The following is a 12,302-nucleotide window of genomic DNA, read 5'->3' as shown; positions in this document are numbered from 1 at the left end:
CTTTGTTGCACTCCCTCCATGGCAAGTGTAGGCTTCCTTATTAGGGAGACCAAACATGTACACAACACTTCAGGTGTGGTCTCACCAGGGCCCTATATAAATGCAGTAAGACATCTTTTTGCGAAAAATTCAGATCGTTTGCGCTAATGGGGCGCAGGAGTTTAGTGGCGGCGCTAACCGGTTGCGCCCCACTCCGACCGGTAGTGCCCCAGGCCACTGCGCACAGCATGTCACCCCATTTACAGCGACCTGTTTTCGGTTCAGAGCGAAAATTTGGTAGCGCCCCGTGAAGCTGCCGCTCGTGAGGTGAAAATTAAAGGAGAGTTGCAGCAGTAAATACACAACGGTCGCTTTCTTGATTGTAAATCTTGGGGTCCTTGCCGCAATCTTGCAGCCCAGCACTCTGCTTGTGTGGCGGGCTTTTGTCAGGGCATCCCACTCCCTGGTGGCCCAGCGATGGCTCCGTTTCCCGCCGGCAGAGTCGGCAGCTTGGCCCTCCCCTTTGTCGGAAGGGGTGGGCCCGGTCTACCCGCCAGTGCTACGCATTCTACCGCGTAGCGTTGGAAACTGCGCATCCCTTTGCGCCCCGGTTCCGCCCCCGACAGGAACTGCAGCACCAGATTTTGCTCTGCAGTTCCTCTATGGGGCAGTAGGCCCAACTTAGCTCACGGGGTGGGACTTCCACGATTGGAGCAGGAAGTCCCGCCTCACAGCTGTTACCGCCCCCGACCGAATTTTCGGCCCCTTTACTCTGGCCCTGTATGTTGTATTAAGAATGTAGTTATGTTCTGCTCATGAGTGCATATTTCCAAGAATATCTTGATGCCTAACTGCAGCCTAAATTAGGTGCAATATTTTTGCTATGTTTTATGATGAGTTGAAATGAATTGCCTTGTGATCGCTACCAGACGTAAGTGAGAATGACCTATGGATACCATTACTGCATTGGTTGAAACTGAGATGAAAGAGACATCAATTTGGCTGCTCTGAGACATTACGTAAAGCAGCCATGCCACTTTCACCAGTATGAAATATTTTTTTCAGCTATCTACTAAAATTATTCAAATAATTGATCTACGATGTATCCGCAATTTATCAGTGACATTTTTCAAAGGGAACCATTAACATGGCCCTTCACTCCAGCTAGCACAGAATTTTTCTGTTCACCAAAATTAGGAGTGAAGAAGGTTTTCTCTCCAAAATTAATAAACTGGTAATTAAAAAAAACAGAAACGTGTGACTATGGGCCCAAATTTCCCCAACCCCTTTTCCCGGCGCACTCTCCCCAGATGCGCTGACTTTGTGCGCTCAAAACAAGGCCCAAAAACTTACGAAGGATTCTGGCCGCTCTGCTGTGTGTCCCTGGTCCTGACGTGGTATTTCTCGTGAAGTGGGGGGGGGGGCTGAGTTACAGCCTTGCGCCGAAAACAGTGCTGGCAGCTGTCCGCATGCGCGGTGGAGTCTGCGCGCATGCACAGTAGCTCCTCGCCCACCCAGCATGTCCTGCAGGCTGTGAGCCGGACCCGAAGCTCACCGCCCCTATCCCGGGCCCAGTGGCCTGCCGCACAGGCCGGCCGCTGCCTTCTCGCGCTGAGGGCTACAAGAAACAGGTTGGTGCGGGGAGACTTTGCGGTGGGGGGGGGGGGGGTGATGGGGGAAGGGAGGAGAAAGGGGGGAAGAGTTTTGATGGAGGGGGGAGAGTTTTGATCGGGGGGGGAGAGCTTTGTCGGTGGGGGGAGAGTTTTGATGGGGAGGGAAGAGTTTTGATGGTGGGGGGGGAGAAGAGTTTTGATGGGGGGGGAAAGGAGGAGAGTTTCTTTAAATGATTTAGAAAAAGAACAAGCTGCTTGAATTCGAAAAGTTGTCCCTAATTAATTCATAAATGGTTTTATGAAACCCTTTGTCTTCTGATATAAATGGTATTAAAAAGTGCATATTTTATGAAGCTTTATATAGTGGAATGTGTAAATTATGCAAAAGTTACAGTACAAGATCTGTATTAGTTGTTGTGAAGGTGTTTAGTGCTTTGCAAGGTCCTCCGTGCTTACCTTGCCGCCCCTATCTCTGGCTACCTGCGCTGATTTCTTAATTTTCCGCAAGGGTTTTCTGTGCGGCCACAAGTGGCCACATACGCTGGCCTAAGTTAGTTTGGAGCAACTATTAGCTGCCGAAACTGGCTTAAATGGCCAACACAGGCATAGGTGACTGGTAACACCCCTTTTTCAAAAAGATAACTAAACTAAAACGAAATCCTAACTAAGTCACTTACACTGGCGCAAATTAAATGTGCAAAATGGGGATTTTTAAGATACTCCAGAAAAATCAAGTTGCTCCAAAGAAAGCGGAGCGACTCCTGGCCAAATTTGGGCCCCTTAAAACGAATTGCTGTGAATGCGGTTGTGTTGGCAGAATGAAATAGTACCAGCAAACCATATATTATCTAAAATGAGCTTTTAACACTTCTCACGGAGCTAAAAAGTCTTTTAAAAGAACTAACAGGAAAGCATGCGATAATCCAGTTTTGAAACGTGCAAGAAATAATTGAATGTCAACGAAGGTAAAGCCCAACTAGTGATGGAACCCTGAAACGGCTGGGAACACAGAGACAAGCAATATGTTTACATTTTAATGCAGGTAATTTTTGGTGGAGGACAGGGACACAGCTTGCGAAGAAAGTTCTGTGGTTAAACTTCAAAATGTAACCCTTCGTTTAACTCACTGGGAACAATGTCTGTCTACTGTTGTAAGTCGGATCGAAATAGTTCAAAACTGGTAGAAACCCCACCAGAAGTTAATAGTATTCAAATTTCCTGGATTACCTCATAACGATCAACAGATCCAGATGCAGATTTATACAGATGCAGGAGACACAGCAGTCTTGGGAGCAGAAATTTGTGAGCAAATGAAATTAAAGGGGAAGAGAATAATTAAAGGGAAATGCCAGAATAGTGTCAGAATGGTTCTGAAAGCCTTTGAAAAGAACAATAGACTAGCAGTTACATAATGAACCATAAACTGAGGCCTATCTGGATGCGTGTATATGCGCACGTGCCCGAAGAAACCCCGCAAGTTCCACGTTTATGCGCGCACTGCACATGCTCCTAAACCCGGCACTTGCGATCTGCCAGGAAAAGGGCCTTCGCGGGCGGAGAATTGGGCTACTTGCCCAACTCTGCCCAACGAAAACTCTTACGCCTGGTAAAAGGCCTGCTTTTACCAGTGTAAGAGTTTTAAAAGATAGAAAAAATAAATGTTATGAATCATTTTTATATTAAAAACCCTGTCTATTAAGGTAAGTTTACTTTTAACACCATTAAAACATATTGGCGCCGAAATTGGATAACTTACCACGCACTGCTGCCCACTGCCACCAACATTCCTCTTGTCGAACCGCCCAAGTGTCACTTTCGTCGTGGCATGGAGCGGGCGGGAGGAGAGAGCCGCTAGGAAGCGCCCGCCGACGTCAGCGGACGGCCCGATGCGCATAAGTACACTCCCACCCGCCGAGATGCCATATTCATGTGGGCGGGAGTTGGGGGTGGACTGCTAAGTGCAGGCAGCTCTGTCCTCCAACGGTAAGTGTGAAGATGCTGTAAAAAAAAGGTTAGTGAAGTATATTTAAGTTATTTCTTTACAGGTACTTACCTGGATGGGGTCCCCTGAAGGTCGTCAGATTTGTTTTTTGTTTGTTTTTGATGCTTTTTATTTTTAGTTCTTTGACCCTCCGTGGCCCCTCGGTGGCACTTGGGCGGCAAACGCCTTCTGCCGCCGAGAATGAGAGCTCCCGTCGGCTGCCGCCCAGATTGGCGGCGTACGTTGCAGATTTGCCGCCCACCGACCTTCGATGGACCTGGGTGATGAAAATCCCGCCCAAAGAACTGTCAGGGACCTCGGCGGCCATCGTTGGCCCTTTGGGCGGAACTTGGGCGGGCGGGATCCTTCATCAAGTTCGGGCCCATTAAAAAAAAATGTCAAAAAAATAAAAACATTTCTAGAACATTTAATTTAACTCAATGTCTATTAATTTTGAATAAGTGAGATGTTTTTTAAATTTATGTCTTGTTTTTGGTGGTATTCCCATTCATATTAATGGAAGTTCCACACAAACGGAACTCACCATTACTATCAATGGCAATATTACATTTTCATTGGTAGTCCAGGCCCATATGATCCCAGCATGTGCGTACGCTGCTGGGAGGAGTGGGCTTCTGCGCTAGGCTGTGCATCTCGGCCTCGGAGCGGAAGTGTTCATTCCTCTGGGACCACCAGGTATTTTCATAATTATTTTTTGCGGTCAGAGGCATCCGCCCATGGCAAGACTTCAACCGCAATTTCTGGCCCATTGCCTTTCACTGCCTCAGGATTTTCAAAAGCGCTTCACAGCTAATTAAATACTTTGGAAGTGTTGTTAAACGTGGCAGATATTTTATGCAAAGCAAGGACCCACAAACAGCAATGACCAGTTAATGTTTTTTTTACAAATGTTGGTTTTGTGGTAATTGTTAGCTTCGACACCAGGGAGAACTCTCCTGCATTTCTTCGAATAGTGCCATGGGATCTTTTATGTCTAACTGAGAGAGCAGACAGGGACTCGGTTTAATATCTCATCTGTAAGACGGCAACTCTGACAGAGCAGCACCCGCTCAGTACTGCACTAAAGTGGTTCAAAAGCATCTCAACCAATAAATAGTCTTTGCCCAGGCTGGAAGGATAGCAGATTAAGAAGTGACAATAAAAGTGAAGTGAAAGGATGATATACATTTGTCGGCCTGAGTCTGCAAGTAGCCCAACATCTGGATCTCTTGTTTGATAGCTGCTGAAGTTGAAATAGAAACATAGAAACATAGAAAATAGGTGCAGGAGCAGGCCATTCGGCCCTTCGAGCCTGCATCACCATTCAATAAGATCATGGCTGATGATTCCCTCAGTACCCCTTTCCTGTTTTCTCTCCATATCCCTTGATCCCCTTAGCCATAAGGGCCATTTCTAACTCCCTCTTGAATATATCCAATGAACTGGTATCAACAACTCTCTGCGGCAGGGAATTCCACAGGTTAACAACTCTCTGAGTGAAGAAGTTTCTCCTCATCTCGGTCCTAAATGGGCTGCCCCTTATCCTAAAATTCTGGACTTTGCCAACATCGGGAACATTCCACCTGCATCTAACCTATCCCGTCCCGTCAGAATCTTATATGTTTCCATGAGATCCCCTCTCATCCTTCTAAACTCCAATGTATAAAGACCCAGTTAATCCAGTCTCTCCTCAGTCCAGTCATCCCGGGATTCAGTCTGGTGAACCTTTGCTACACTCCCTCAATAGCAAGAACGTTCTTCCTCAGATTAGGAGACCAAAACTGAACACAATATTCCAGGTGAGGTCTCACCAAGGCCATGTACAACTGCAGTAAGACCTCCCTGCTCCTATACTCAAATCCCCTAGCTATGAAGGCCAACATACCATTTACCTTCTTCACCGCCTGCTGTACCTATATGCCAACTTTCAATGATTGATGAACCATGACACCCAGGTCTCGTTGCATCTCCCCTTTTCCTAATCTGCCACCATTCAGATAATATTGTGTCTTTGAGTTTTTGCCCCCAAAGTGGATAACCTCACTTTATCCACATTATACTGCATCTGCCATACATTTACCCACTCACCTAACCTGTCCAAGTCACCCTGCAGCCTCTTAGCGTCCCCCTCACAGCTCACACCGCTACCCAGTTTAATGTCATCTGCAAACTTGGAGATATTACACTCAATTCCTTCATCTAAATCATTGATGTATATTGTAAAGAGCTGGGGTCCCAGCACTGAGCCCTGCGGCACCCCACTAGTCACTGCCTGCCATTCTGAAAAGGACCCGTTTATCCCGACTCTCTGCTTCCTGTCTGCCAACCAGTTCTCTATCCACGTCAGTATATTACCCCCAATACCATGTACTTTGATTTTGAAATGATGAGATGATTGCCTGTCATCACCCAATTAAATTTGCATGGCTGCAAGATAGTGCAAGCAGGTTCAGGGCCCAGCTGACTGGTTCCATCACTGGCTGTGCCAGCTCTATGGTGCATGTTAGCAGCAGGGGTTCTTACATCGGATGGCCTAGGTTTGTATTTGGCTCTGTGCTGAGCCAAATCCTATGAAGACAGTTCCCCACAATCATTGCCAGGTAGGTGTGACAATGCCTGCAAATATGGTTGGTGGCATATTGGTTGTTGTGGCTAATTGTATTTTGATGGCTGCTGCTCATCCTGATGTGCCTTCTTTCATGTAGTTCATGAAGGCATACCATAGTGATTGGGTTGCTCTTGAAGACACCATCTAACATAACAGTTTATGTGTATCTGTGCCACCGAGTCTATTGCAAGAATCTACTTTGAAAGATGAAACTTCCGCATGGATTCATCAACTGCTAAAGAGAGGTCTAGTCACCTTTGTCTGCAGATGTACATATGCAGGTGCTAAGTGGTGGGCACAGAGCACTCCTTGTGCAGCCTGAACTACCTGACATTGCATCCCTTCGTTGGCCCTCCTCTTCTTCTTTGAAAGAACTCAGATTGGGGCATTCCCATTGGAAAATCCCTTGATGCCAATAATGGTCATGGGGCAAAAAAAAAATGTAAACAATTTTTACAAATGTCAAAGAAAACCAATATCAATGGAAATGAAAATTGGGAGGGATGTATAACAGGCAGCTGATCTGATAGTGTCCGTTTAACACTATCGCCCAGAGTCAACATTCCCTCCAAAGTGCTCTCTTGTAGTGTAGGACAAGTTTCTATTCTGATTTTTCATTTCCTCCTCCTGCAAACATTCACCTGAGGTACACCGAATGTAGTCTGGCTGGGAACAGACAAACCCTGTCCATACATGAGCGACAAGCTTGAATGCCAGCTGAAGGTGAAATCCAACCCTCTTGGGAGTCTAGTACTTGTATAACAGAGGTAACTAGTTATCAGTGATTAAAACATGAAACACAACTTAACCTTTACTTTTCCTTGGATTCAGCAGAAAGTACATTGCCACTGCCACTTCGGCAGTCTTTCAAAACCCACAAAGCAAACAACATTTTTTTCTTTTAGTATTTAAGTTTGATTTGTGCTACCTAATTGCTGACAGTATTTAGTCAATTCCAGTGACTAATTGGTGTGGCATTTTATGAAGTGATACACAGCCTTGAAGTGATGCTGTGCGGTATTAAGAGTCAGCATACGTTTTAGATACATAGGGGTCAGAATTCAATGCATTTGCACCTCCCGGGGGGGTGCTAACAAATACACAAATGCATTACTGACCGGGCCTGGCGCTGACAACGACTCCCGTCGTATTGGGCGGATGTTTAGCAGCGCCCCGATCTCCCACGCCCGGAGATCATGACATCATCGCCCCTGTTAACGCCCCGGCCCCGAAATTGAGTTTCGCCCTCTGCAGCAGCGCTGGACGATCGGAATCGGGTGGCTGGCCACCAACAGAGCGATAATTAAAGGCGAGGTGGCCGAGGTAAGTAAAAAAAAACTTACCTTGGTTTTCGCGGTGCTGCTCCGTTTTCTTCGCCGGGGTCCTGGCCATGATCGCTCAGCTCAGCACTCTGCTTGAGTTCTGAGCTGATCGCGCGGCACCCCCTATCCCGCGGTCCAGGTAGGTCCTTTCTAATTTGCAGAGCCTGCAGCGTGGGCACTTCCCTTTAAGTGAGGGAAGAGCTCCTTGGACGCGGCAGTGTCGCATGGCCCAGTGCACGGCCTACTGAGGAGCCCGCCCCGTTAGCACTCCAAGAAGGAAGTGGAGCGCCTGATTTAGCCCTCCACTACATTCCGGGAGCAATAATCCAAACGTTTTGAGAGGGGGGGAAACCTTGGCGCCTACCGTTAAAGTTTCCCACCTCTCAAATGTTACCGCCCCCAAACAGGATGGTAATGAATTTCTTCGCCATATTCTTTAAAGTAATTTGTGTAATTGAAGAAGAATGTTTACCATCAGTAACTTCTGCATTTTATATGCAGCATTCATTTGACGTTTTACAGATTTCAAAAACAATTAAAATATCAGGGATAATTTTGAAGAAACTCATGTCTCCTTCTATTCAGACAAATAAATATTTACCCCTTAAGATATGAAAACAACACATTACCCAATCAGTTGATCCTTGTTCTGTTCCACCAGAGTAGGAGGGACATTTGAAACAATCACTTGCATATCCAATTCATTGACGACGGATACCTAGAGAAAAGACAAATACAAATTTGTCGGTTCTAACATATCAATCGCTTATTGCAGACAATGTTATATATTTAGAATAAAGGAATCAGTTCAGCTGCATTTTAAAAGATGCATAAGCCTTGTCCCTTATAAATACTCAAATTAGGATCGCTCAGGCTGGATTTTGCAAGGTGTCAGCAGGCGCGATTGGTGGCAAGTTGGGTGGGAAATTGTTCTTTTTCCCCGGCGGGTTGGGTCCCCACTGTGAACCCGACGCCGTGCATCTTTCCCCGATGTCGGGTAGTCAGCACTAGGCAGATCCGACACACAGCAACGGGATCACAGCAGAGGACCCAATTCAGGTAACTAGTGGCTTGTTTAGAGCCACTTAAGATGATTTTCAGCTCACCTTCAGCATTTGTCAGCACGCTTGGGGTCCACGCTGGTCGTGGACCACATCTGTCAAGCTGAGGCGGGAGTTCAATGGCCACTGAATCAGCTGTTGAGTTGACAGCTTCAAATGTACAGTAAAAGCTCCCACCTTACAGAGATATCTTCCCTCAGCCACAACCTCTTCCTCACTGCATTTCCTCAACAAATTCACCGTTAAAGTTTTTACACATCACCATCCAGTCTGACCTCATTCGTTCTCTCACCATGGATAGATCGCTTCTGTCATCTCTACTTCACCTGCCATCTATTACATTAGCATCGGTGCCCTTTATACTCTTCTCACCTTGGTCCTTAGAATTCCACCACGATCAGCCCCAACACCAGCAGCACCTGGGACACGAGCAGCACCAACAACAACTCCAACCTTCTCCGCAATCACCTGAGGCTGCATAGGACAGAGGGCATCAGCTCCCAAGCACAGTGCTGCCCGGGAGGCCAGGGTTGGCCTCGCCATGGCCAGATTTACTTCACTTGACGCTGTGCACACTGGCTGCCACATGATGTGCCAGATTGGCACCACCCCACACCAACACCATAAAGCATCCCTCCAATGCCCAAGCTGATCCTTTCATACTTATCACCATTGTGAGGTTACCGTTATATCTCATCATTCACTACAACTCACTATGCCACTTAAAAAGTTGCACATTCATGAATCAAATCGTTGCCTTTTTCCGTGCTACATTTGGTATTTGTGCATTTTTCAGTTGGGTACAGAGTGTTACTGCACCAGGTTTAACAATGCATTTTGATGAGTATAAAGAAGCTGTCTCTTGGATACACGTATGTTGCATTATGGATGCGCTGACACGCATCTACTTCTTTTCTTAACAAAGGGGAAATGAACCAACACCCTTGAAATGAAAAGAAAAAGAACTTTTCCAGCATACTTAAAAGTCCATCATCATATTTAAGAGTCTCCAAACTGAAGACTGAGAAGTCTGCACCTGCAGAATTTCTGTTTCCTGATATGGAGTGCACAGTCTCCCCACAGGGACAAACGCCAATAACCTGTTCAGAAAGTGTAGATTGGCAGACCCAAGGCTTCGGGACACCCAAGTGTGCACAGGGTTACTGTGGAATTTAATCAGCCTAAACCATGGAGGTTACCAGTACAAAACTCTGGTTAGCTTCCCATTGCTTGCCCATTTGTGACCACCTAGTCTGCTGGTTATTGGATTGCATGGGTTATCTGTAGTTGACTGGGAAGAATCACAGCCCCATTGACAAGTTGTGGCCCTCAGCGACAAAGCTGAATAGCAGCATTCACCAAAGGATCAAGCTTCATTTGTTCTTGCATTATGCAGGAAAAGAAGTGTCTTTTTTTTCCCGAAAGCAGAAGTTATGGGGTTCTGAGGCAAGTAAAGCCAACCAAAAGTTCCCTGATTGTAAATATATCCTCATGCAGTCATTCCGTCTCTCACCACCAGCTCTGACCGCCAGCTTTCTCTGGCGGGTTGTCGACAGGGTGCTATGGCGTCAGCGCAAAACTAAGTTTGAGATCGCGACGATACCGGGGGCATTGCACACCGGCCACCGCAAAGCCGGCACCGAATTTCTTGGCGGGGTGCTGGAAGCTGGCCGACCGGGCGGTAATCATTTCGAGGCCCATCACCGCCCCTCCGGGGTGTTAATAGAGGCACAATCCAAATAAAAATCCAGTCCTGTGACTGGCTGGAAAATTTTCACTCAAGTTTGAAGAAGGAATAGAATTTAGTTTTACTGGAATTACTCATTAAGATGTACTTTGAACAAAAAAAAAAATGAGAATGAAGTGGTAAGAATAGTATTCTATTTTAACAATACTTAAAAATAATACAAAAGCTGCAGATGCTGAATTGAACTCTGAAGCTCAATTTAAGGTTGTTTTCACTCAGCTTTCTTGCAGTGCACAGAACTGATTAGCTGGCATGGTTTCAGAGCATATGAAAGTACCTTAACAAGACAGTAAATCAGAAGTGAGAACCTTCAGGGCGACACATATCCAAATATGCTGCCTCTGTGGGGAGTAAGACTCAGTGCAGGGCAGATCTGGTGGAGGAGGCGAACAATGGGAAATCACTTAATCTAACACTTAATTCATGGATGTGTTGCTTTATCGATCTATTTCCGCTCCCAAATAGGTTCCTGAAAGAGATCCTCAGTGAGCATTGTGTCCACAGTACCTTGTGCATTAGATCATTCAGTAAGAGCGATTCTGCCTCTGTAAATTGATACTGGTTTGTATTATTACAAATGGAACAATTGTTAAAGTAAGAGTGGCAACGTAAGATTTATTTTGAACTGTGACTTCAATGGCCAGAAGAGTACTCATAAAGGAATGTTCCATTAAAGTCTGCTTTTAAAAGCAATTAAAAATACATCTTTAGAATAAACAGAATACAGGTGACGTCCACAGTGAAGTGGTCAACACATACAAAACAATCGACCCCTAAACAAAATGTGAAAATGTAATTCTGATTTACTGATTTCCAGTACAATTCCATTGTATGTTTTACAGTGAGTCTCATGACAAACAAATAGCACATTGAATGTTAGCCAATCCATTTAAAGGTAATACAAAATAACTCAACAAAATCAAATCCTGTACTTACAACTACTTTTGCATTACTGCTCAATCCTGTCCCATAGTTGTCGGTTGCAATAACTTCAAATTTATAATACGATCGCCTCATGTTTCTGAAGGTAATGGATGTCTTGATCATGCCAGTGTATTCCTCTATCACAAAGCCATCCTTTCCATCCTTTGTGGGTGGTATGATTAGTCGGAACTGAGAGATACTGTAGTTTCCACTGTCCTTATCTTCAACCTGACAATATAGCAAATAATGAAACACATCATATTATTCACAAAACAGGGCTCTGCCACTAAAAAGACAATCCATTCCTTCTACATTTTGACAGGAAGGACAGAACATCTGATCATCATGTTCAATGAAAATGACATTCAGGACAGGATTTTCCCTCCAGGAATGTCTCGAGATCATGCGGCACAGCAATGGTAAACTAGCAAGGCAGCAACCATTTTATTTTCTCTGAGCAGATTTGTTTGGGGCCCTGTACTGATTCTCAAAGAATTGGTCTAGTTGTCAAGGGAGCGGGGATTGTGACTGGCAGGACAAGTAAGGCTGGTAAAAACTGACCTTGTTCAAGGTGAATGAAGTCAATATTATGTCAAGAAGTCATGTCCTTAGTGAGGCAGAACTTCAGTCATACACTGAGCTGACACACTGACAAAAATAGGAAAAACAAGAAGATAGGAACAGGAATAGACCCTCAAGCCTGCTCCACCATTCGATACAATAATGGCTGATCTGTACCTTAAATCCATTTACGCACCTTACCCTTCATATCCCTTGATACCCTTACCTAAGAAAAATCAATTGATCTCAATCTTGAAAGCTCCAATTGACCCAGCATCCACAGTCTTTTGGGGAGAGAATTTCAAATTTCCACAACCCTTTGTGTGGAAAAAGTGCCTCCTGATTTTGATTCTAAATCGCCCAGCACTAATTTTAAGATTATGCCCCCTTGTTCTTGATTCCATCACAAGAGAAAATAGTTTCTCTGTATTTACTCTATCGAATCCATTTAATGTTTTAAGCACAAGATGATTGATCCAGAAAAGACATGTAAAGTCTAATTGCAA

The 12,302-nt window shown here is 45.2% G+C and overlaps 1 protein-coding gene across 1 annotated transcript in view; it reads right to left on the bottom strand.

Annotated features, from left to right (window-relative positions):
• pcdh15b (protocadherin-related 15b) overlaps positions 1-12,302 on the bottom strand; it is a 1,866,923-nt gene that overhangs the window by 140,260 nt on the left and 1,714,361 nt on the right. The window contains exons 29-30 of the mRNA XM_070875055.1: positions 11,248-11,463; positions 8,133-8,221 (exon numbers count right to left, since the gene is read on the bottom strand). Of these exons, the coding sequence (XP_070731156.1) occupies positions 8,133-8,221; positions 11,248-11,463 (305 nt within the window). The remainder of the gene's footprint in view (positions 1-8,132; positions 8,222-11,247; positions 11,464-12,302) is intronic.

This window comes from Pristiophorus japonicus, chromosome 3 (genome assembly GCF_044704955.1).
Source record: "Pristiophorus japonicus isolate sPriJap1 chromosome 3, sPriJap1.hap1, whole genome shotgun sequence".
Taxonomy (NCBI): domain Eukaryota; kingdom Metazoa; phylum Chordata; class Chondrichthyes; family Pristiophoridae; genus Pristiophorus; species Pristiophorus japonicus.
Note: the sequence above shows the minus strand (reverse complement) of the source record. Positions and strands in the feature narration are given on the sequence as shown.